Source organism: Agelaius phoeniceus, chromosome 5 (assembly GCF_051311805.1).
Source record: "Agelaius phoeniceus isolate bAgePho1 chromosome 5, bAgePho1.hap1, whole genome shotgun sequence".
In the NCBI taxonomy this organism is placed as follows: domain Eukaryota; kingdom Metazoa; phylum Chordata; class Aves; order Passeriformes; family Icteridae; genus Agelaius; species Agelaius phoeniceus.
The window spans coordinates 2,623,521-2,650,117 of NC_135269.1; the positions used below are offsets into that span (position 1 = coordinate 2,623,521).

General features: G+C 44.0%; 1 protein-coding gene across 1 annotated transcript in view; it reads right to left on the reverse strand.

Moving 5' to 3' along the window:
• Positions 1–26,597, reverse strand: part of PIK3C2G (phosphatidylinositol-4-phosphate 3-kinase catalytic subunit type 2 gamma) — a 202,528-nt gene that overhangs the window by 76,404 nt on the left and 99,527 nt on the right. Inside the window, exons 18-21 of the mRNA XM_077178127.1 lie at positions 17,404–17,584; positions 15,705–15,812; positions 4,063–4,155; positions 1,803–1,932 (exon numbers count right to left, since the gene is read on the reverse strand). Of these exons, the coding sequence (XP_077034242.1) occupies positions 1,803–1,932; positions 4,063–4,155; positions 15,705–15,812; positions 17,404–17,584 (512 nt within the window). The remainder of the gene's footprint in view (positions 1–1,802; positions 1,933–4,062; positions 4,156–15,704; positions 15,813–17,403; positions 17,585–26,597) is intronic.

The following is a 26,597-nucleotide window of genomic DNA, read 5'->3' on the forward strand; positions in this document are numbered from 1 at the left end:
TATCATATAACATTCTATATTATATAATATAATATAAATACATAATACATATAATATATATTATAACATGCATATATGTATATTATAATAATTATATTTATTATATTATATAAAAAATATATTTTATGTATTTTTACATATTATACATGCATATTTTTATATATTTATATATATATTGTTTCATGTGTATTTATTGTCTAGAAAGGTGCAGAAATTATTCTGGACTATGTGATGCTGATCACAGCTTGGAGAAAGGGTACTGGGATGTTCAGAAATTCAGTGATACTGATCCAGTATGTTACAAACTGGGACTCTGAGGTGCAGAGAGAAGCCGAGCACTTTGCAATGCTTCACTTGAATCCTCAGTCTCTACTGCATGCACTTAATTCCTGTTTTTGTTCCTGGGACCTGGCTTTCCATGCCTGTCCCCATGTGTGGTCCCCTGACATGTCATCCTGATACTCTGCAGCTCAGAAGGACTTTCTCTAAGAATTTGACTTCCTGACAGGCTCCTCTACTTCACCATGACTGGAAAGTGGAATTCTACCAAAGCTTTATTCACTTTTCACTGAATTACAGTGAAATTTTTCACTGAATTTCAGTGAAAAGTGATTTCTGTGCTGCACGACCATGAAATTACCATCTCCCACCCCCTTGTGTGGGAAAGGTGGCCAGGGAGGAAGTCATGAGCCTAGGACTTGGAAAAACTGTGTACCCAAGCCTCCCTAAGGTGTGGGTACATGTGCCCTATGTGACCACAGGCATGTCACTTTATCCTTAATAATTAACTGTAAATCTTTATTCTTAATAATTAACTGTAAATCAATTATCTTAGCACTGATGTGAACTTGTAAGGAAAGACATGTTTAAAATCTGTGAGACACTGAGGGGCTTTTGCTGCTATGATGCTGGAAGGAAGAGACTGTCAGGGTGAGAATATTATTTGCAGATGATCCCTGTATCTCTCTTGGCAAACATCAAATTAAGCATTAGTATATAGAAGAGTCTATATATAATGTCATGTCCAGAAATAGTATTCTTGTATTATCTGCCTTTGAAGCAGAAGCTTTCAAGCTTTGATTCCCATCCCACAAAGGGAGGAGATTTTTCCAGGTCACCACCACCACATGCCTTGTGTCTGAACTCATCTATACTTTTCTCTTATTTCCTTTAGATCATTCCTCCTCTCTCATGCTCACTTTGTGGCTCAGAGAGCAATGATTTTCTTTTAATTTTTCTATTTTAATAGCTTTTGTACAGCAGGTAATCTGGATACATCATCCTTCTCTTTGAGCTAGGATTATTTCCAGTAGAAGATTTGGTCAGGGAAATATAGGCAGCTTACTGCTGTCAGCAGATTTCTACAGCAAGCAATTGGTATCCCTGCTACAGCTCTGCTACAACAACCATAAAAGAGAGAAATAGAGCTTTCAGATGAGTCAGGCCTGCCCTAAGCAACATAAATCACAAGAATAATATTTCAAAATCAACAGCACAAAGCTGTCATCACTTGTCTGCAGGTACTTTGTGTAGCCACATGCATCTAGGCTCATTAAGCATCTATGTAGGAATACACTGGATTAAAACTTCAGTAGCTATGGTGAATTTTCTCCAAAGCCCTCTTTTTGATATGTGAATTTAAGAATGTTTTGTAAGCTGACAGTGTTGAGGCTTTTGGAAAATTCTAGTTGCTACAAAATCCAATGAGTTCTAGAGAGGCAGAATTAATAAATCTTACATGGCACTGTTTAGATGAAATATGAATAATGTAATACAGGCTCCTTTTGTAATTTAAGACTGACCTTGTCCTTTCCCTGTAGATAAACACCTGTAAATGATCATTTGCATATCCAGTCCCTCTTGGAGCCAAATGTTGTCCATCAGGTGAATAATTTGCAGAACCAACATATCTTGACGTAGATCATCACCTATCTGTGAAAATTGCACATGAAATTCATTTTTCTTCTTCAATACCAGACAGAAATAATGTCCTATTTAACTGGGACTTTTTTGCCCACCAGAGCAGCTACATTCATTTCAAGACAAGTAACTCTGTCTTGTTTTCCTTCAATGCTCCTACTTACCTCTCAATAATCTCAGGAGAGGACAGAGTGGATGGCACACACAGACAGAGACAGTTCTGGCAGCCACTGAGATGGCAACAAACGATCTGTACTTAACTGTGGCCTTTCTGCTTATTATTCCAATGTAATTATTAGAATTTGGAAATTTAATCCAGAGGTAGGATCCTAATTTAGTTACATTTTAAAGTCTCCTTAATGCTGGATCCCTCTGCACAAATGACAGCGTTTGTCTCACATTAAGCCTCACAACTTGGTATTTACAAGGGAATTTTATCACAAATTTACATTTTATCCATAATGTGATTCATATTCAGTTCCAAGCAGTGATGACCCCTCTCCCCATGGAGTTAGTCAAACAATAATCTCAGGGAAATGGGGCTTTAATGGTAGCCACAAGAATTAATGAAGAGATTATTTTCAACCACGGCTGAGTAAATGGCCTGCAAAAACAACAGCCCTGATTTTCTCTTTCCCCTCATCCCACTCCATGTAAAATACTTAATTTTTATTGGTATTTTAAGTGCCTTATTCTTTTGTTATATTCTTTTTACACAAGTATTCCAATCTACAGACATTTACTCCCAGGAAAGTATTTGAGAAGACAAACTCATTTTAAAAAGACAAAATATCTGAATCTATTTTTCTCTCATCAAAAGACTCCAATTAATTCTTCTTAGCACCTAAAAATGTAAAAAATATCTTACTCTCTCCACATACCTTCCCTTACATATACAGTGGGAAGACAATTTAGTAAGATACCCTTATCATTTACTGTGCTTATCATTTATGTATGAGTTATCTGTCATGAATAAGCAATGTAACTATAGTACAAACAAAAGGTATTTTAGCACAATGTTTTGCTGACAGGAGAAGGTGACAGCAGCTAAAATACTTCTACAGCAACTGGACAATGAGCTGCTTGCTGAACATTACTAGGCAGAAAAAAATTGTTTGAGTAGAATCAATACAATTGTTTAAAAGCCCCATGAGCAGGTATTCGCTCAAGTGGGTAGGAACCTGCTGCTTAATATTGATTCTCAGATAAAACAGCACATGAAACAGGTTTCTAAATGTTCAGAAAAACTTAAAATTGCTAATTTCTCCCCTTGGCAGGCCTGGAAAGCTTACTTCTATTTCTGAGAATCACAGCTGCTCTAAAGGGCAAGTTAATTTAAGACAGCATAGAATCTAGGTTTTTAAAAAAATTATTTATATCAATTTTTTAATTTCTCGTTTGGAAAATGATTCTGAAAAATAACTAAGAATAATGCCATTGGCAACCAACCATTTTTTACCCCTCAGCCGTTTTATGAACTTGTGTTCTTCTCTCAAAACAATATCCACTATTAGGGAAGACTTCTGCTCTTTGAAAAGAGAACTAACTTTAAAATTGTCTTTTGTGGTTGTGCTGTTCTGAAGCCTGAAGCTTTTCTAGGTGATAACTGCAAAATAAAGCAGAGTTTATTTTGAGTCAGTTCCTCCAAGTAATTCCAATCAGACAAAACTCCTCTGCTGCCTCCTCCAGCTCCATCTTCCTCAGCCCATTCCCCCACACTGGCTGACAGGGGCAGAATTAGGTTTGTGTGGCAAATGGAGCCTCTAACACTCCAGTATTTTGATTTTTTAGAGACATATGGACGAGGTTGAGTGTTCAGTCACTCTGACCTATCTCTTCTCTGAGACCCGCCCTAGTTAATAAACTAGGTTTAAATATGAACTTTATATTCTAGTCTGGTTGTCTTCACTAAGGAAAAAACTGCTATAATTTGTTTGATTCTCTGTTGATCAAAAAGGTGCCACTTCAGTGTATTGCCTCAACATGTTTCATTAATAGTTCTAGTGTCAAAAATAATAGGGATAAACAAGCAGCACAGCTAAATCAACTATTTTCGGACTCACGGTTTAAAATATAAATTAGATGAATTTTCAATGATCACTTTCCATACCAAAAGACCTGAGGAGTGGAGGAAGAACATACCTTAAAAATCACATTGATGTTTCCACTTGGAGCATTCGCATTGATGAAGGAGATTTTTAAGGGAAAGGCATTGGATGTAAAATAAGAACATGACTGCAGGGGAAAGAAAGATGAGACAGAAGAACAACAGTGTCACATAAACAAAACACCAGGCTAATAAAATATCTCTGAAAAAGATTCCAGCTTTAAACACTGCTCAGTAGCAGTGGCAGCAAAAATAAATAATACTTGATATTACTGACTGTTTCATTGGGTCTGAAAAACAAGAAATTCTTGTCCCCAGACAATCTGCTTCACTTAAATATCAGACCATATGAACAGATAATATTTTATGTGCTAATTGTTTTTTCATTTTCACCCAGGCCTATCAACAATAAGCTTTGCCTGTAACTGGGTGGATGAATTATATAAGACTGATCTAATGAGTTTTAAAGCATTGAAAAGCCTGTGGTCCCATTGTTTTCTGAAAAAACCGCAGCCCTGACCAATCAGACATGGAAGCAAAGAACCTGCCAGTTTCTTTGATTACCTCACTCTGTCTGAGGATACAGCAAATTTTGAAAATCATGCTTTATTTTATGTGGAATTTATCTTAATTAAACACAAACTGACTTTCATGCTCTACAGCTCCCTCCACCTGAAGATCTCAAAGGGCTTCAAAAGCATTAATGAGCCAAGCACTGCAAATCCTGTGAGAGTTTGGGGTGGAATTATTACCCTCATTAAAAACATCCAAAGAAAGGTGGTAGGGAAACCCGTCAAAACCAGCTAGAGACAATGGTAAATTAATGGTCTGGTTTGTGGAAATAATGAGCACCACACAAGAGCTGCTGCTGTCCTTACAGGGTGCAGTGCAAGGGAGGCTCAATTTGAGCTCCACCAGACACAGCTGTCTGCAGCTATTCATCTGAACATCTCAAAGCATGGCACCAGCAGGCAAATATTGTCTCAGCCACAGCAAACCTCTGGGATGGGCCAGAGCCATTATCAGTAATGAAATTCTGATCCCTCACCACTGAAATGATTCCATTTCAGTCGGAATTTTGCCAACTGAAATGTCTCAGTGAGTGCTTGAAAGGTTCCTGTGGGATGATGTGACTCTGATGGGGCTGTGAGCAGGGCTTGCTACTGGTAAAATCAATAGATGACACCAAAATGAATTAAATTTAGGTAATTATAAGCACTTAAAAGTTCTAATTTGCATGATTATACTGATGTACAGTCCAATCAAGAAACGACATGTATTTATAGAAAGATAATGGCCTATAATGATATAAGAAAAATGAGAAAAACCCAAAAAAACAAAAAGACCTCTTCAGACATTAGATTTAAACATTTTTGTATCTGTCCAGCCAAGCTAGTGCAGTATAAATAGCATGACTTTATGGTGAGATACCTTTCCATTAGTCATTATTTCCAAAAGCCTGAAAGCAGGGAGCAGCAGCAGGCTTCAAATCCTTCTGACTTGTATCACACACAATTTGCCCAAGCCTGTGGGGTGCTGGAAGACCTCAGTTCTCAGCCAGATCAAGGCTGAATAGCAATTACTTGGAGAAACACAGGTCAGAGGCAATTGAAAGGATCAGCACCTCTTAGAATCAGGTCTACTATGGATAATGAACCAGAGAACAAAAATAGAGCACAAATTACTGTAATTAGGCAGTTATAACTGGTAATATGGCTGTTCAGGTTTTTCTTTTTCCTCATGCTGGATGCATTTTCCTTCTCCAGAGATGAATCAGCTAACTCCTGGCTCTATATTGTTTATGAAAATATTTCTGAACAATGCATAACTGAATCTTAGTACTGCAGTCAAGTCAAGTAACACTAAAGAGCATTGCTATTGCCTTTATCCTTAAGTCATGTTTAATAGAGGTCATAGAGACAGGTAAGTTAGTATGAATATTTAACATTTTAGCAATTCTCAGTCAGCTCAGCAAACAGACAACTGGCTCCAGAGTTTGTGCTGCTCTCATACCTGACATAGGAGAGTCTTGGATGGGAAAAACACCAAGGGCTACCTGGTGGGTATTGCTGGCCAGGGGCTATGTACAAATCACAAATGGGACAGGACTGCTGTGGAACATGCCTTGAGCTGTTTGATTTTCCAGCATCAATCTCACTACATGGCTATGACAACAGAAAGATGCCAGCAGCTCACATCCCAGGCAGCAGACCAAGAACTTAATGTTACAACTCACTTTATAAGTTTTTTGACCAATCACACAAAGCAAGAGCACATTGACAGCAGTTCCATCTGTTGTGGTGTGTTTTATGCTTGTTCAGTTTTCCCTCCATTGTTCTCTCAGAAAGTCCTGCCCTGTTACCAGTTTGTGTCAATCCCCAAACCCCTCCCCAGTTGTCTTGGTTACCAAATGTATCTTTCTTGTTCCCCACCCCTGGCAGCCTGCCTGTCACTCGACACCCCTGCCTCTTTTTCTAGAGAGTTCGGGCCAGGATGTCGAGTGATTGGGTTAGGGGCCAGGGTCCCTCCCGCAACTGTGTTTGATGGGTTCTCCGATCATGCCAATCCTTAATGTATCCCTCTCTGATTTGCTATCTTTCACCCCTCCCACCCTCTGTAAAACCGAGGCTTTTTCCCTGCCTCGGGGCTCTCAGCTTCTTCCACCGAACCTGCACGTTTCCCTACCAATAAAACCACCCCCCCGAAGAAACTGAGGGTCGCCTCTTCATTTCATCCTGCGACTTCGGAGCTCTTTACTGCGGCCACACGTCCGCAAGGCTTGACATCGCCTTGGGCACAAAGCCCTGACTCCGGGTTGGGGAAGTGCCTTACTGGCTGGAGGTTGGCTGGACACTTATCTAGCCTGGGCGTTTCACTTTTCACCGGCCACTGCTCCAGTTTTGGCGCCCGGCGCGGGGCCCCCCCTTTTTTCGGATTCGTGGACCCCACGGACGGGATTTCAAGAATCCCAGCGGTCGCGGAACTACCCTGTGGTCGAGCAGACCTTGTTCGCGAGGTAGCGCTCCCCGGGGACCCTGGACGGCAGCTCCTTGCACCTGGGAGTCGTCCTGTCGCAGGAAACCCCTCGTTCCAGCTTTTCGTTTGTCGCCTCCGGACTTCGTGAGTATTCTGCTACTCTCCCTGTCGCCTTCCCCTCTATTGGTGTTTCGTCACCACCCTTCTTTTTCTCTAGACAGGGGCCGGGGGTGGGCACCCTTATTTTTTTTCTTTCGCGTTTACTGGAACGGGGGGGGCTTTACCGCAGCTGCCACTTATAACATCGAGCGATGGGTGCAAAGTTTTCGCTCTCGGCAGCTCAGAAGGGGCTGTTTTACCAAGTTGTGGGTATCCTAGTTGGGGGGGGTTGCTCCGTTGATAAAAAGGAAGTTAAAAAATTAATCCGATGGCTTTTTTCTGAGTTTCCCGAAGTCTCCCCCGATCAAATTAAAGATCCTGCCTTTTGGCAGAGGGCAAATGCCAAGTTATCAAACTTGATTAGATCAGGAGACACCTCGCTTTCTCCGTTAGCTTTTTGGATTTCACAAATTCGATCTATCTTGAAAGCAGGAGGAAACTCAGAAAAACCTTCGGTCAGTTTTAGTTCGTGCCCCAGTTCTCCCGCCTCTCCCTCTACTCCTAACCCTTCTTCCCGTCCCCATAAACGTAAAACCGGGATTCTGAAGGGTGCAGCGCGCTCCAGCCCCGCGCAGGGTGAACATTCGTCCCCTAGCCCCCTTCAAAATCCTCGGCCCCCCCGCCCTAAGAGTCCTGGCCAGTCTCTTAGGGGCTCCTTGTCTTCCCCTACCTCCTCTGTCCCCAGGTCCTCAGTTTCTAAAACCCCAAAATCCAAAACCCTAATTTCTAAGTCCCCAGTTTGCTCCCAGTCGCCTCCAATTCCCCAAAATGGCTCCTATGGGGCCCAAGATGGAGGCAACCACATGGCTGAAATGGCGGGAAAGCCCTCTTCTTCTCCCCAGAATCCCTTTTTCCCAAGCTCCAACCCCTTCCTGCCAGTCGGCCACTCCCAATGTTCTACCCCCTCGTCCTTCCCCCCTCCTGGTCCCTCCTCCTTTCCAGAAACCTCTTCAGTAGTCCCTCCCCTTTCTCCTCCCACGTCCCCGCCTATGGCTCCTCCCTCGGTCCCTCCCATACCACCTCCCATCTCTCCACCCCCTGCCAGTCAAAAGGTTCCACCCCTTGTCTCCGCCTCCTGGGAGGGTCCCTCGATATCGGATCGCCCTGCTCAAGTTCCCAGCCACGCCCCTACCTCCTCCTCTCCCGGTTCCCACGCTCTCCCTGCCGGCTCCCGCGCTTTGGGTTCCGGGGGGGGGGCAGCAGTTGGGAACCGGGAACCGGGGTCTGCTGCGATACCATCCGCAGCCCCGGTTGTTTACCATCCAGAGGGAGATGGTGGGGTGCGTCGCCAGTGGGTCCCCTTACACCATTCACAAATTAAGGAGCTGTGCAAGGCACAGAAAGATTACGGCCGGGACAGCGAATACTTTCGGGGAGTGTTGCAGGCAACACTTACCGAAGCCGATGTCACCCCCTCTGACATCCGGCGCCTCTTCACGTGCCTGCTCAATCCCACCGAGCGGGCTATGTGGGAGGCAGCCTGGAAGAGGGGAGTGACGGAGGCCCTCCCGAGCCTGTGGGAACAGCCCCACACGGGGCTGGACCTAACAGGCAATGTCCTGGCCATTGATCAGCTCCTAGGGACCGGCAACTGGGCAGATGGGCACTTGCAGGCGAGTGCCATCCCCCAGGAAGCGCTCCGAGAGTCAGCGCGGGCAGCCGAGAAGGCGTTCCTGGCGCTGCCGGGGGCGGCTCCTCTCCTTTCTTTTTCCAGAATCTTTCAGGGCGCCGAGGAATCTTTCCTCGATTTTGTCGAACGTCTTCGAAAAGCTGTCGAGCAGCAAGTGGCGGATGAGGTTGCCCGGGAACATATCCTGAAGGAAGTAGCATCCACGAATGCAAACTCTGCGTGTAGGGATGCCATCCTCAGCCTCCCGATGCACCCACCCCCCTCGCTGCACGATATGCTCGAGGTCTGCACCCGGAAGGTCCTAATCATGCCATCTAGGGAGGGAGAGAAGAGAAAACAGCTGCCACCCCGAGTCAGCGCCGCAGAAGAGGCGCCTGAAAACACCTTCTCTGAAGCCACCTGCCGCTCGCCTGCTCCCGGTCCTTCCGCCGCCAAATCACCCTGCCATCTGTGCGGAAAGCTTGGGCATTGGATGCCCGACTGCCCGCTGCGGCGGGAATTTTATGAATTCAAAAAGGGGCAGGGACTCCTGGGGAAAACCCAGGCAAAAAACTAACATCTGAGCGCAGTTCCCCCCTGCGCCATGATAAAAATAGGGCGGGACAACCAACACCACGCAGGGAGGGGAGATCTCAGGGACCGCCGCCTGCCAAACAAGACATATTCTCACCGGACTTGTCATATGTTGCATGTCTCCAACCTAGACCCGTGCTAACTACCTTTTCTGCTTTCAGACCCTTCCGGCTGCAGCTGACGGAGCCGCTACAACTTAAGAACTCCGATTTTCAACTCGTGTCAGTCAGCCCGGAATGCCCAGGAAACTGGGGGCGGATAAGGTGTAAGTACGTCGTTGTCGGAGACACTAAGCACACACCTTTAGAGGTGAACATAATTCCAGGTCTTCTGCCATCTGACCCGGGACTGTTCGCTGTGGGGCTGCACTGTGTCCAACCCCCCACTTTCCTGCCCAAGGGACAGGTGATCGCGCAAGCGATCCCTGTTCCCGAAATAACTTGGGCCCTGGGGTTTCCTCCGGCTGAACTCCAAAATCCAACAGTAGCTTGGGCCCAAGTCCTGGGGCGGGAAAGGCCTCATGTCACCTGTCATATCTCAAAAGGGGGAGAGGGCAAGCCTCTTAAAGGCTTGTTGGACACAGGAGCAGATGTAACGATCATTCCTTCCCGGGAATGGCCGTCACATTGGGAATTGCAAAACGCGCCTGGCCACGTCCGAGGTGTCGGGGGTTTACAATTGGCACGTCAATCAAAGAGCGTTGTACAAATTACGGGGCCGGATGGGCAATTGGCTTCAGTGCGCCCATTCGTATTAGATTACACGGAACCCCTGTGGGGGAGAGACCTCTTGGCCCAGTGGGGAGCCCGAATTGACCTCCCAGCAGCTCCCCAGGTTTTTCGGGCAGCGGTCACTGATGAGCGCCCTACCTGGAAACTGAATTGGAAATCAGATAAACCAGTGCAGGTAGTGCAGTGGCCGCTCAACAAGCAAAAATTAGCGGCGCTCAATGAGCTTGTTAAGGAGCAGCTACTCAAGGGTAACCTGGTGGAGACCATGTCAGAGTGGAACTCCCCAGTGTTCGTTATCAAAAAGCCCAACAAAGATAAGTGGCGGCTCCTTCACGACCTCCGCCAAATTAACAACATCATTGAAGATATGGGGCCTCTCCAACCAGGGATGCCGTCCCCAACGATGCTCCCCCAAAATTGGAATTTGGTCGTAATTGACATAAAAGATTGCTTTTTCCAAATTCCCTTACACCCGGACGATGCTCCGCGTTTCGCCTTCACGGTTCCTGCCATCAACCGTGAAGCCCCAAGCAAGCGCTATCATTGGCGAGTTCTTCCAAAAGGCCTAAAGGCCAGCCCAATGATCTGCCAATGGTACGTCGCCTCCTTGCTGTCCCCAGTACGTGCAGCCGCCAAAGACACCATCATTTACCATTATATGGATGACATCCTAGTGTGCGCTCCGACCAACGACCTACTTACCCACGCGCTTGACCTGACAATCGATGCATTGGTTGTTGCAGGGTTCGAGCTCCAGCAAGATAAGATTCAACAGATGCCACCCTGGAAGTACCTGGGCCTGGAAATAACGAAGCGGACCATTGTTCCGCAAAAATTGGCTATTAAAACTAACATCAAAAACCTGGCAGATGTCCACCAGCTGTGTGGGTCCTTGAATTGGGTAAGGCCTTGGCTAGGCATTCCAACAGAAGACCTAGCCCCCCTTTTCAATTTATTGAAAGGGGGAGAAGAGCTTAGTTCTCCAAGGTCCCTTACCCCAGAGGCCCAGACAGCGCTGGAGAAGATCCAAAACTCCATCTCGGCCAGGCAGGCCCACAGATATCACCCGGGCCTGCCATTTAAATTCATTGTTCTAGGTAAGCTGCCACACCTCCATGGGGTGATTTTCCAGTGGGACGATTCCATCAAGGGCAAGGACCGGGGCTCGGGGGATCCCCTCTTAATCATAGAGTGGGTGTTCCTCAGCCATCACAGGTCCAAAAGGATGACGCAGCCAGCCGAGCTGGTGGCAGAATTGATCAGAAAGGCTAGATCGCGGATCAGAGAGTTGGCAGGTTGTGACTTTGACTGCATCCACATTCCTTTAAAATTCGATTCAGGCCATCTAAAAAGAAAGATGATTGATAACCTTCTGGAAACAAATGAGATGCTTCAACTGGCTTTGGACAGCTACACCGGCCAAATTGCAGTAGATCGGCCGGCCCACAAATTATTCAATCAGGAATTCACACTGTCTATAAAATCAGTTCAGAGTAGAACCCCTCTGAAGGCTTTGACAGTTTTTACAGACGCGTCTGGAGCATCCCACAAGTCAGTGATGACTTGGAAGGATCCTCAGACTCAGCGGTGGGAGGCAGATGTCACCGAGGTGGAAGGTTCACCTCAAGTTGCTGAGTTGGACGCAGTCGTCAGAGCCTTTGAGAGGTTCTCTGAACCATTCAATTTGGTCACTGATTCAGCCTATGTCGCGGGTGTAGTTTCCAGAGCCGAAAATGCAATTTTACAGGAGGTATCAAACATCCCTTTGTTTAACTTGCTCTCTAAACTTGTGAACTTAGTCTCCCACCGAGAGCAACCCTTTTATGTGATGCATGTCAGGTCACATACCGATTTGCCTGGGTTTATTGCGGAAGGCAATAGGCGTGCTGACGCCCTTGCCGCTCCTGTTCAAGCTGCCCCACTCCCTGATCTGTTCAGTCAGGCCAAGATCAGCCACCAGCAATTTCATCAGAACGCCCCTGGCCTTGTTCGACAATTCCATCTTACACGCGAACAGGCCAAGGCGATCGTGGCTACATGTCCTCAATGCCAGTCCCACCAGCTCCCAACAATACCCTTGGGAGCTAACCCCAGAGGTTTATCTAGTTGTGAGGTGTGGCAGATGGATGTTACCCACATCCCTGCCTTTGGCCGTCTGCAATTCGTACATGTCTCAGTGGATACTTTCTCCGGCGCAGTCTATGCCTCTGCCCACACAGGGGAAAAGGCAGCAGATTGTGAAAAACACCTAGTTCAAGCGTTTGCTGTTCTGGGCATCCCCAAGGTCCTGAAAACAGACAATGGCCCGGCGTATAAATCCAGGGAGCTGCGAAGCTTCCTGCAACAATGGGGAATAGAGCATAAGACCGGCATCCCCTATTCCCCGACAGGCCAAGCCGTGGTGGAGAGGACCCACCAGAGCCTAAAGAGAGTTTTAGAACAACAGCGAGTGGCTGTGAAGGTGGAGTCCCCCCATATCCGTCTCGCGAAGGCGCTTTTTACCATTAACTTCCTAAACTGTTCTTTCGAAAATCTCAATCCGCCTATTGTGCGACATTTCGGGAGACATGAGCAGCTGCAGGCCAGGGTCAGGCCTCCTGTCCTGATTAAGGATCCGGAGACCTGGAAAACGGAGGGGCCTTTCGATCTAGTGACTTGGGGAAGGGGATACGCTTGCGTGTCCACCCCCTCAGGTCCGAGATGGATCCCCGCTAAGTGGGTCAAGCCCTTCCGCCCTGGGAAGACTCTGAGAGCAGAAAACGTAGAACAGGTCACGGAGGCATGTTGGCGGCGGCGGCGGAAGCTCCCAGGGATGGAGCCACTCCCAGTTTAACCCTCTCCCTGCCCCGGGCAGGACCTGATTCAGAGTCATTCCTTATGTCTGTCTCTTGTTTGTTTTTAGTTTTCCCCCAATGGAACGTGTCTACATCTTAGCCCGCTTGACAGCCGTCCTCATCTGGACCCTGATGCCATCAGTGGGCCCATGGATCGTCCCTCAGCCCAAGGCCAACGTTTGGCGCACCCTCGCGAGTGCCCTCGGCCAAGAACACATATGTTTAGATATGGGCTCAGCAGAGGACCCGATGTCGTCATGCCTTGTGGGGATCCCTCTCTCCCTTAATGAATTTCCCTCCCCTTTCAATACTTCCCTCACCTCCCTCTTATCCAAGACCCCTCCTCTAAAAATCAATGCACAAAATGCCTGGGGAGAAGGAGTCAAGGAGCTGGTCCCTTTGAGCTCTGAACCTCCAGAGCTTGATTTGCTCGGCTCAGCCAATGCTTCCCTTTGTATTTGGTTTCAGTTCGCCCCTAACCCTTGGGACAGCAGGTACTTGTGGATCAAACCATCAAGGCCCGAGTACAAAGCTGCCCAGTGGTGTCGAATGACCATCCAGATGCCACTTGCTTCCACCCTGGGTAGCCAACCGCTATCCCTGCCCCGAGGTATCTTTTTCATTTGTGGAGACCGAGCTTGGGCTGGCATCCCCACTCGTCTAGCCGGAGGTATCTGCACTTTTGGGCGGCTGTCGCTGCTTACACCCAACATTACCCAAATTCACGATTGGAAAATGAAAAGAGCACAACCGAATTCGGCCCGCTCCAAAAGAGATCTCAAAGATCTCGACCCGGATTGTGACTCCCAAATTGAACATTGGTCGAAACCAAAAACTGTAGCCCTCACCCTGTTTTTGCCCTGGGTGTCTGTGGCCAAGTCTCTAGGTGAATTGGCCCACCTGGAGTGTTGGGTAGCTAAGCAAGCCAATTTAACGTCAGCGACGCTATCAGACCTCCTCACAGACGAGGAAATTACAAGGAAGGCGACCCTCCAAAACCGCGCGGCAATTGACTTCCTGCTTTTACTGCATCACCACCACTGCGAGGAGTTTGAGGGCCTCTGCTGCCTCAACTTGTCATCTCGGGCTGAAGACGCGAGGGTGGCCATAGATAAAATGCAAGGCCTTGTCCACCAAATAAAACAACAGACATCAGACTGGCTGGGGGACCTCTTTCAAGGATGGGGCTTGTCAAGCTGGGCTGAGTCCATCCTGAAGACTATACTTTCCACCCTTTTAGTTTTGCTTATTGTTTTGATTGCCTGCTCCGTAGTCTGGGGACTCGTAAAGAGACTTATATCCAGGACCATCAATGTCCCAGACGTCAGCCGAGCGGAACTCTCAGAAGAAGGAGAAAGAGTTGACACCGCTTCGTCGGAGAACTCCGATCCTGAAGACTCCAGCTCGGTTTCTAGCGACGCGGAGCAGGCTGAAACTTCATTTTGAACAGTGTTTGCCCTTACAGTTTTTTTATTTTTAAACGAAAAAGGGGGAGATGTTGTGGTGTGTTTTATGCTTGTTCAGTTTTCCCTCCATTGTTCTCTCAGAAAGTCCTGCCCTGTTACCAGTTTGTGTCAATCCCCAAACCCCTCCCCAGTTGTCTTGGTTACCAAATGTATCTTTCTTGTTCCCCACCCCTGGCAGCCTGCCTGTCACTCGACACCCCTGCCTCTTTTTCTAGAGAGTTCGGGCCAGGATGTCGAGTGATTGGGTTAGGGGCCAGGGTCCCTCCCGCAACTGTGTTTGATGGGTTCTCCGATCATGCCAATCCTTAATGTATCCCTCTCTGATTTGCTATCTTTCACCCCTCCCACCCTCTGTAAAACCGAGGCTTTTTCCCTGCCTCGGGGCTCTCAGCTTCTTCCACCGAACCTGCACGTTTCCCTACCAATAAAACCACCCCCCCGAAGAAACTGAGGGTCGCCTCTTCATTTCATCCTGCGACTTCGGAGCTCTTTACTGCGGCCACACGTCCGCAAGGCTTGACATCGCCTTGGGCACAAAGCCCTGACTCCGGGTTGGGGAAGTGCCTTACTGGCTGGAGGTTGGCTGGACACTTATCTAGCCTGGGCGTTTCACTTTTCACCGGCCACTGCTCCATCCATCCAACCACTGTAAGCACATGTACCATTGGTTAAAACAATGGTTGCTTATTTTGAATAAAATAACTGCTTGTAAGCCTTAAAACACAATGCACAGAGCTCCATTATTAAGTTTACAACTCCCTAATATCTCACTAGATAAACTTTTTTTGTAGCTTAGGGAGTTATTCTAGACAACCAGATCATTCTTCTACTTGTCCTTCCTTTTCTACTTCTTACATAATTTTTCTGCTGACCTATCTCATGGCTACTGCTTAGCTCTAATCACAGTTCTGCTGTCTCTGAGGCCTGCCTATTGCAGCTTTCCCAAAACCCTCTGATTTTATGGATTCCCACAGTGGGAACCAGGTCCCAGCTCCCAGGTATTCTTGCCAATGCGAACACCACAGCAGGGCAGCTGAGTTTCCCTACAGAAACTTAGCTGGGGATGGGCTGCTCAGAGGTGAAATCTCTGGCTGGTGTGGCACACGTGCAGCAGCCACCCCAGCCATCCTGTCATCTCTGCCTCAGCCAAGGCAAAGGTTTGAAGGAGATTAGTCTGGGTGTGAATCAACCATATAGTTTATTCTCTATATCACTACGATAATTTCCTGATCATTTCCATGCAGGCATTCTCTCCTTCTGCCCTCTAGACTAAAACCCAAAATTGAAGGTGTAATGGATCCCACTTACATCTGCCTCTATGCCTTGCACAACAAGCGCGGGGTTCAGGGGCAGCCTGCAGAGCTTCACCTCCTGGAAGAAATGCTGCAGCCTGCAGAGCTCCACCTTCAACACCTCCTGCAGCACAAGAACCATTATGGCAGCATGAAAGGACAAAAAAAACCAACTTTTTATTTCTTTCTTTCTAATTTTTTTTTTTTTTTTTTTACTGTCATTCTTTACTTTAAACAAGCTATGCAATTTCCAGAGCTGGCAGCATCCGTGCGACCTTACAACAACTAATGAGGACACACTGGGGTATTAAAAATAAGAGCTGTAATTTTACTCCACATTGATGCCTTTTCTGCCTAGATGTGCTACCAGCTCATACTGCCCCATAGTTCAGATGGAAAGAGTCAGTTTCCAACAGCATGGAGTGACAGGACAAGGGAGAATGGCTTCAAACTGAAGGTTTAGATTGGATGTCTGAAAAAATCTCTGCCTGTGAAACCAGGCTGGATGGGGCCATCTGGTCTGGTGGAAGGTGCCACTGCCCATGGCAGGAGGGTTGGAACTGGACGATTTTTAAGGTCTCTTCCAGCCCAAACCATTCTGTGATTCTATGATTCAACACCCTTCAATAGGGCTCAATTAGCCTTGTATTGCTCTGCTGTATCTCTTGGGCTTTTTTGCCTTTCCTAAGATCTTCCCAATTTGTTGCTTGTTGCCTCAACACTGTGATCTCCCTTGCCTAATTCTATTAACTGTAAGGTTTGGGAGCTTCTCAGTATCATAGTAACTGCAGCCTTGAGATTAATCTCTAAAATCTGAATTATGCATTAGTAATGTATAATGTATTACTACTATTTCTTCTTCTTTGCATGGATTTTCCTTCTGCAAATATTTTTGTCTTTTTACTTCCATGTTTGCTTTGCTGGTCTCAGTAGCAGCACTGAGAGTTTTCTGAGAAACCCTTTGAAAACCTTTGAATCCTTAACAAGGCAGAAAGATTCATGATATTGTTCATGATAACCAGCAGTGGCAAGTACATTTTTATTTGGCTTTCTGCTCTGCCTTGCTGAGATTTCAACGAGAAGCTGTTTTACACACCAGGAAAACAGCAGTTGTCCTGGAAAATTAACAGATCTGAACTGGAAATGTACCTATGCAATATAAAAGCTGCACCCACTGGAGAAGATAACTGCAAGTTTGTCATGGGGGCATCTCTGCAGATATGTGTTCAGTGCTCATTGCTGAGAGCTGTATTTGAGATATTAGCCACATTCCACTATGGTTGTCTTTGCTGAGAAATGAGGCTATGTCCAGCCTGCCAAGAACAACTCTTAGTAAAGCTTCCCAGAAATGCTGCAGCTCTGCAGGGGTCAAATATTTTGGGATGAGGTGCTGAATGTGAGCATTCCTCTCAGTGAAATGATATTCAGCCTTGTTGCCATCATTTCTGGCCACCTCCAGGCCCATTTGAGAAACCACTGATGAAGGAATTTAAATGGATTAAAAGATCTGCAGACCTCAAGAGCAGCAGTGATGAGAGTTGTCCCATTAAATATCTATGTGTTACCTTTTTTCAGAGCTGAAAAATATTAATAAAGTTTAGTTAAGTCTTTGGTTTATTTATGTAAAGGGTATTAAAAGAAATAGGTGTTACTTCAGAAAAAAATAAAATTCCCTACAGAAACTTGTATGGAAGGGGAAGTATTTTTTAACAAACCTTTTTTTTTGGATCACTGGCAGCTTTCACTTTTGTGGCAATGTCTTCCAGAATTCTGATGAGTTTTTCTTCCTTAGAAAACTCATTGTTCAGGGTCTGTCCAGCACAGAATTGGAGAGCAGCCAGAAGTTTCTTATACCACATTCTGAAATGAACTTCATTCTGTGCATTCTTCAGCAGCCTGAAGGAAGGAGGAAAAAAAAAAATCTGTGTATCTAAAAATGAATTTTATTATTTATCAGTTCTAGCAGGGACAAGAAACTCCAGACTAATCTACATTTGGTCACTTTGGGCAGCAGAGAATGAAAAAAAATGTTATTGCTTCTAGGCAATGAGACTCAAGTTCCATTTGATAATAATGAGTTTCCAAATGTGTTGAAAAAACAGAAAACTGTCATTTCTTATTGTCATACATAGTGCAATGCCTCTATTGCTTTTTATTTCTGCAAGAAAAGTTAACAAAGTGAAAAGAAGTTGCATTTTTGAAGGCCAGTGTTAAATGTATATTCCTAAATGTATTTTTTTCCTGCCAGTTCATTTATCCAAGCAAGCACATCTTTCAGCTTTCAGGAGGTGCATTTAAAGACTGTTTTAGTCTCAGAGGTACCATCAATTCTAGAAATTTTCACTATTTTAAGCTGAGAAGACATTTCTGAAATTGGCTATACTGCTAAAAAGAGTGAAATGAGCCCATTTTATTCCCTTCTTTACTGGCAATTGCTGGTCTAAAGCAAAACTCAGCTTTTAGTTCTTCTGAAGCCTGCAAAAGCTTTGGAACTGGAGTTACTGACAACATAAAATCAGAAATAAAGCCAAACCCATACACTTTTTAATAATAATCACCATGAAGTCTTCTCTAATTACACATTTATTTGGGTCAGGAAAGCTGGAGAGTTTAGGGGTTTTTTTTAAATCAAATTGATCATTGGGAGATCTTTTCCTTCTGCAGGCCAGAGGTTCTGTACACTGTGTGATTTATTTTTGTAAGTGTACATGGAATCACCAGCTCTATACTGTTGTTAACATCCTGGGATTTCCCTCTGCCTGAAGGACTGGTGAACTGCTCTTTGCTTTTGTGTGAACTCTCCCCCTCACAGCTTCACTCTTGAGAACATCTGAAACCTTAAATTCCTTACAAATGTCTGAATCTTAATCCCTTACCTAAAATAATGCCACTTTTCACAGGACAGAAATCAGAGAAGCTCTTGACTTTCAAGGCACATCACACAAATGAATATTCATATGTCACATCATAAAAAACAAGAAATTATTTGAAGCACTGATATGTAAGGGTGAAAAACAATAATTCCTATAGACACTTCAACTCCTGCAAATATATATATGACTAATAATAATAATAATAATAATAAAAGGCATTACAGTATTGCCATAATCTGATATCTATATAATATATATAATCTATCTATATAATATATATAATATACAACAGGATATATATGACATATAATAATCATATATAAGGCATTGCAGTATTGCCAGTGCAGCACATGCCTCTTTTGGTGATGAGTGACCTTTCATGGAGCAGTGATTTTTCTAGGTCCTCTTTTCCTATGTAATTCAAGGCATAACAATATCACCTACTGGTTTTCAGAAATCAGTAGGTGATATTTTTTCCAGTTACACAAAACCTCTGAACATCTGAGGATTTGAAAATCCTTAAAGAATGAGTGGTGTTTCTATCAGAAATGCCTAGACATGAAAGGGAAGCAATATGAGAAGTTTATCATCAACACTCTCTGGAGAAGTCTGAAATGACTCTTCTTTTTTCACTGTAGACTAGTAGAAACAAATAATTACTTTTTGGATCTGAAGGAAATACAAGTTGTCATTGCAGTGCCAGGTGGAAGGCAAACCAGAGCACATAGAGGCTGCTGTGTTCTTACCCTGAAGCTTTCACAAACAGAGGAACACTGCACACATGGCAGTGGATAAACATATTCCCTCCTATTTCCATCAGAGTAAGCCCAAGATTCCACAGGATGGGATTCATCTCCTTAAATGCCAATAGCTCATGCCATTTTAGATATCCTAGGAAATCCATTTCCCCCAGCTGCTGCCTTGGAAGGGCATGGGTCCCCTAGAGGCAACATCTCATGTGTGCCACTGCCATGCAGATATCTCAGATTCCCTGTGCTGTCTAAAATAACCTGTGTTTAGGGCACTGCATCACACTCTGCCTTTTAGCTCAGCTGTAGGCAGCAAGACTATTTAAAATAAAAACATACTCAGTCCACTTCAACAGCAAGTCAGGAAGAGACTTGGTGATTATATTTTAAATAAAGGATTGTTGATTATCCTTTAAATAAAGGATTGGTGATTATCTTTTAAATAAAAGCATCACTGGTACAGTCCAAATTGTCACATGGGCAGGAATTTTAGTCTACCAAAGCAAAGCCCAGCTCAGTCTCAGTGCAGCCAAAAAGTGCATTTTTATTGGCACACAGTCAGATTGAACTTTTTCATTTCTGTTCTGCAAATACAAATGCACTGAAACTATCACTGTGATACCTGATTTGAAATGCTGGTGCAGAGCCTTGTCTGCACTAAGGCTTGCACTAGAATCAGCTCCTGAGTATCTAAATCACGTTCATTCACCTACTCCATTTTCAGCAGCACATATTTAGGGAATCCATAAAGGCTACCTCTTCATGTTTGAGATGTCCTTTAATCCTCTCAGATACAGAGAACATTAAACCAGCTTTTATTTCCCTAAAATGAAAGGCTTAGGATTTCACATAGAGCAAGCAAAATAGCAAAACCAAAACAGTTCACTATTTTAAATAGAGCTACTCCCTGCATAAGACAGATCAACATGGAAGATCCATGTTTTGATTATTCTTGTGGCTGAGTGTCTACAGAAAATAAGCTTATACACACCCATATGATATAACAATTTCTTTTTCCTTTCTGAGAAAGGAGTATGGGCCAGATTCAGAGAGCTCATGCATAAGATGGACATGAGGACAGAGGATGTATGGGCAGGTGTGCTCCTAAAAGCCTGCAGACCTCCCTTTGCAAAATAATTTGTACTTACTGGCTGTACCTTTTACATTCATTCTATAAAATTTCTATAAAAGTGGTCCCAAAGAGCACACACAGGACAGGTTTTGATGTGATGACTCATTGTAGGTTTTCCTGAAATGTTTGTCCAACAAATGAACAAATATATTGTTGTAGTTCTGTCCTCCCAGCTTGCTGGCACACACATCTTCACCCTGCCATGGTGAGAACTCAGCAGAGGTAGGAAAATCTGCAGCTTCTGGAGTTGTGAGATGGAGAAGTGCTCAAGACACTAATGAAATTTTCAAGTTAGAACACGATGCCTAGCTGAGACAGAGGAAGACAAAATTGGGATAGTTTAAAACCCAAGGCTACCAGTAAAGAAGCATGTGAAGTTGTTTTTTCCTGATAATATTCAGAGGATTCTGCAAGACAAAAGTCTGTACAAAAGCCTGGCTTTACGCCAGGCCTAGATGAAGCATGTAGCTCCTAACAACAGAGAGGATCCTTACTCTTCAGGTCCTGTGATTTGGGACAAACACCCTCATTCTCTCTGGTGAACTCAGACACCATCCCCAGGTCACTTTTGTGAAATAGTACAGAAGGAAGTTGACCTGAAATCTAGAAATGGAGTAAGTCAGGTACAGGGGTTCTTTGAAAGATGCCTCTGCCTTCTGCAAGCAGCTGCTCCTCCTCTCTGCACACACCTGCTCCTGCAAGCTGGCTCCAGCCCCATTTCCTGGCACTCACAGTTGCAGGGCTGTGTGTGAGTTCCCTGCACCTAGAAATGCAAGAAGGCTGGGAGATTTTTGCCACAGGGAAGAAAGGAAGGTGGAATTGAGTCAGGCTGCTGTGTCAGAGAAGAAAAACCAGGCTAAACCTAGCAGATATAGAGAAAAGGGTAATTAAGGGGGAAAAAAAGAAGGAGATTGGATGGAAGGAAGGGTCCTGGAGGAAAAACAGGTGAGCTGGCCTCATTCTCCCTCCGTGGTGCTGGAAGACAGGGAAGCTGACACAGTCTGCTCTCTGAGTAGGATTTGGCAGACAAATGAAGGAGTGAGGTAGCTCAGACAACTCTGCTGCTTGAACATCTGTTCCTTGTCTCCTCAGAAAGGGGAGCAGGGTGAACTGGGGAGCGATAACTGACAGGACAGATGAGTTCACAGGTAGCCCCTCAAACCACTTGGTACCAAAAAAACCCCAAGAAGAAAAGGGCAGGATTTGCAGAATCTTACTGCAGGTTTAGCCCCTACCTGTTACAAAGGAGCAGGGCAGTTTGACTGGGTTATTTGGACACAATATCAAGAAAGTGACCCTGGTAATTTGTTTCCAAGTGCATTTCTGGGATTTATTACACAAAAGTGGTGCCTGCCAGCACACAGTCTCTACACTCTGCAAAAGGTTTTTTGAATTCAGAGACACACCATGAAAACAAGGTGTCTTAGGGGTGTAAGGTGAGTGCTGAGGTACCTTCTGTTGTTGGTCCATCTTTGGTAAACCTGACCTTGTTCTGAAGGTGCATTTCATGTTTGTTTTCTGTTTTGCTAAGTTGGAGGCAGGACAGATGACAGAAGAAGAAAACAATGGTACAAGACTGCTGCTCATTATGGCAATAATTGCTTTAAAATTATTCTTTGCAGCCCCTCATATCAAAGATTAGCACACAAAACACTCCTCTACCACTGTACAGTTTCTGTGTTTGAGGTTGCCATCTGTCTTAATTATCCTTAGACATCCTGCAAAACTCCTAATCTGTCCTTTGTTCTTTATTGTGCCACAGAGCTGTGGCACACGCCTGAAGCTTTTATCTGTTTTCATTTTCTGCTCCTTGAAGAAAACATTTTACTGTTTGCATTCCTAAACAGGAGAACAAGGAACAGGGCTGGCTTGGCTGTAGGACTTCACTCAGGCTTTGCAGCTCCTTAAGTCTCAGTGCAAGTTCCCCAGAGACACATGGATGACAGAGATGACAAAAATCTACAGCTGAAGATTAAGGACTCCATCTACCCTGTGACAGGTCATGAGCATGAGTGGGCAACTGCAGCTATTAATTAATTACTCAGCTGCAAGTAAACCCTCTCTTTTTTTTTTCTCCCCAGCAGTACACTGGACAACCAGTCTCAAACTTCTGCCATTAATTAATTACTCAGTTGCAAAACCTCTCTGCTTTTTTGACTTTTATCTCCCCAGTAGCACACTGGACATCCAGTCCCAAACTCTAGAAAGGGTGATTTATGTACTACAAATCAAAGAAAAGGAAACAGAAACACAGAAACAACAGCAGCATTGTGGGTGGAACTACTGTGGCATTGCAGATGACAAAATAACAGACATAAAAACAAACTAACAGGTGAGAAGCACTAAATGCCTGTCATATTAAGAACAATACAATTTCTGCAGGGGAAAATAGGGAGCAAAGTCAATTAGGCAGAAGTTACTGTGCAAGAAGAATGGAAGAGAAATTACAATGCTCCCAAGAGACTGGAGTACCCAGCATTTTCCATGGATTTACAGAAACACAGAGCAAGGACATCAACCTGACTGGAAGGATAAAGACTGAACTTCCTTTTGGTCTCCATTTTTTTTGACCAAGTACAAAGCCAACAGGAAGGGAGAGGCACAAAAGGCAAAGCTCTGCTTCATCTGCTGATCTTTCATCTTTATTTCTAGTCTAGAACAAGAAAAGAATGAAAGTTTATGTTTCTTGAGTAGACTGAGTGAAGTGTGGTACATTTTCTATGACTATTTCAGAGAAATTCTATTTCTCTGAATCTTTGTCACCAATAAGCCTCCAAGATGAAGAAACAGCAGCTGTTCAGCTGCTTGAAGCACCTGTCCACTTTTGGCTCTTCAGTCCTCTCATATGAAAAACCTGCAGCCAGTTCCACATGCTGCTTCTCATAAAACAGAGCTGCTTTTATAGACTCATTTTTCAAAGCATTACCCTTGAACAGAAAATAACTCTGCTTAAAGTGAAATTTTGTTTTAACATTCCACGTGATTAATTTGCTTTTGTTTTTCTGATTCTTTTTTTTTATAGCATAGAACAGAAGTCTACCACATTGATCTCCGCTTGACAACAAAATATTGTTGCAGATATATAAAGTATGGGGGTTAGGCTTGAGAAACACAACATTGCCATTATTTTCTAACTTCCTAAAGTTCTTTATGAACACCACAATACAATCTGCATTCAGACAAATCACTTGATTCAGTACATTGAATCAAGGCAGCTCCTCCCACTCCCACTGAGTGCCTGAACTGTGGAATGCATGTCCTGCCGACTCACAAAAAAATTACCAGATCAGTGAAAACAAAGGCCATGCTCTGCTATGCAGGGAAGGTGCCAAACCCTGCTGAGGTTGCCTGGCAGAAAAATGTTTTGTTTGATATGTGATATAGCTAGGTGCACACACTTTGCATTAAGAAAATGAATCCCAGATAAAACCAGTGTTGTCTGGAGGAGAAAGAACTTGAAAGTGAAACAGAAATGAAATGAACCTTGAAAGTGAACTGTATCAAGAATTAATTGAAAGTATAATGCAAAAAGCACAGGTATCACCAGCAGAGAGAGAAGCTGCTTGGTCTAAGGGTTAAGTAAGAAGCAATCACCCCCAAAAGGTCTTCTCCAATTTGTTGAATGGATATGATAACATCAGTGTAAGTGCTACAAGAATCATCCAGTAAAAAGCAGTGCTAACAGTGTCTGTCTCTTTCTGCTCCAGCTGGTAAAAAAAGTAAAATAAAAAAATTGTTAGCAAAGTGTCTTTTTCTAGTTTGCTCTCCTTCATTGGGTAGGATCTGAAAGCAGAAATGTATTAACACACTACCACAAACAAAAAAAATACCTCCAGCAGAACACCAACACAACAAAATTTAGAGGTAGTTTGTGTACAGCAGTATTGACCTTAGATAACTTCAGAGGCCCTGAGTAGGGTCCACCAAAGATGCCACCACACATCAATCCAAAGCTACAGAAATGAAAAGCCTTCACCCCAAAGTCTCATTTAATACTGAGGGTAACTTAAGCTCAGACTTACAACTGTTGGTCTGACTGGTTTTGAGTATTAATAAAAAATATTAATATACCTCTTTAAAGAGTGATTAAATCTCCTCTCCAAAAACTGGATTTGGAAATAGGAAGAAAAAAGAATTTTGTTTAACAAAGGTATTGCATTTAATATCTTCATGAACATTATCAATTGGACAGCATTATTTTCCATTCAATGAGAAACTTGGCATTCAAGTCTGGCATGAATTTTGAAAAGTCTGGTTCCATTTTTGCCAGTGCCTTCTTCACATGACTGAGTGTGTCCCTGTCTGTGCTTTTTCCAAAGCTGCAGATTTTCTCCTCAGAACAAATGACGTATTGTTGTCAGAATTTCATGCAGTATCTTACACTAGCATCAGCAAAGCCTGAAAATTGTCCAACAATCTGTCACTGTGAGAGTTCAGAGTAAATTCATGCAGAGGAACTGAAATGCACCATTCATTCCAGGCATAACAGAAATTGTTGTGTTCTTCCCAGTGGGGAGCTGCACTGGGAGTGAGCAGGGAATGGGATTAGATGGGATAATCACCACTAAAATAAGCAGACCCAATGGCTTTATTGGGATGCTGTCCAATATGCCAGCAATTAATTGAATACAGGAGGTGACTAAGCTACTCTTCTTTCAAACTACATAAATAAAATGCAAAATTAATTCAGATGAAGCAGTCCATGAGAGCCAATGGACTTGCAAAGCTTTGTACTGTTTCTGAATTTAGGCCACAGTTATCACAGCAATACACTGAGGAGAAACTGAAAATGTTTTTTCTTCAACTGCCTATTGTTTGGGTAGTTTATGTCTATCAAAATGGCTTTGGATAGCATCTGTGGTTCCCATTAACTTCACAGCTGAACAAAAAAAAATCCCTCATGACACTACAAAACACAATGTAAGACACAGAACTAATTCTGAATGGCTCCGCATGTGTGGGCAATCTAAATGTACACAAAAATGCAGAATTAAATGAGTTACACCACAGTACTTTGGTAACTTTACTTTGTTTGTTGGTTTATTTTTTTTTAGTTGTGCTGGTTTTATCTGGGGTAGATCTTATTTTCTTCCCAGTAGCTGGTATGAGGCTATGTTTTGGATTTGTGCTGGAAACAGGTGATAATTCAGTTTTAGTTATTGCTGAACAGTGTTGGAAGAGCCAAGGCCTTTTCTGCTCCTCATCCCAACCCACAACTGAGTGGGCACAAAAAGTTGGAAAGCCAGGACAGCTGACCCCAAGCGACCAAAGGGATGTACCAGACCATATGGATCATGCTCAGCAAACAAAGATAGGGAAGTGTCACAGTCACATTTTCTGAAAAATCCTTTTGCCCAAGATTTTGCTCCTGGGAAGCTGAGAAGCCTCAGAGAAAAAAGGAAAACAATAATTATCTGATTTGCTTCTGCTGTGTTTTGCTCATGTGGATGTGTTTGGAGATTGTTTACCCACAGGTGATTGTTTCATTGGTTTCATGTGAGTTATTTTGACTTTTTGACCAATCAGTGCCAAGCTGTGTCAGGACTCTGAAAAGAGTCACGAGATTTCATTATTATCTTTTTAGCCTTCTGTCTGTATCCTTTCTGTATTCTTTAGTATAGTTCAGTATAGAATTCTTTTACATAATATAGTATTATAAAATAATAAATTAGCCTTCTGAGAACATGGAGTCAGATTCGTCATTCCTTCCTTTGTCTGGGAAACCCCACAAATACAATAGGGCAGAAGGAGGAAGGGGGGAAATTTGGGGTGATGGTGTTTGTCTTCCCAAGTCACCAATGTGAGACTTGGGAAGAGTCATTGAACACCTGCCTGCCCATGGGATGTGATGAATGAATTCCTCGTTCCATGCTGCTCCTGCTTTTCCTTTACCTGTTCAAATGTCTTTATCTCAGTCCAGGGATTTCATAACTTTCCTAATTCTCTGCCCCATCCCACTGCAGGGAACAGTGGCTGTGTGGGGCTTGCTTGCCATCTGGGGTTACACCATGACATTAATATACTAACACAGAAATAGCTTCAGGGAGAAAACTGAAATTGTCTTTCTACAAGGTCATTAAGACTGCTCATAACAGGAGAGTTCCAGATTTTATTCATATATTCTGAGCCAGATCTTTACTTATAATCCTAGAGTT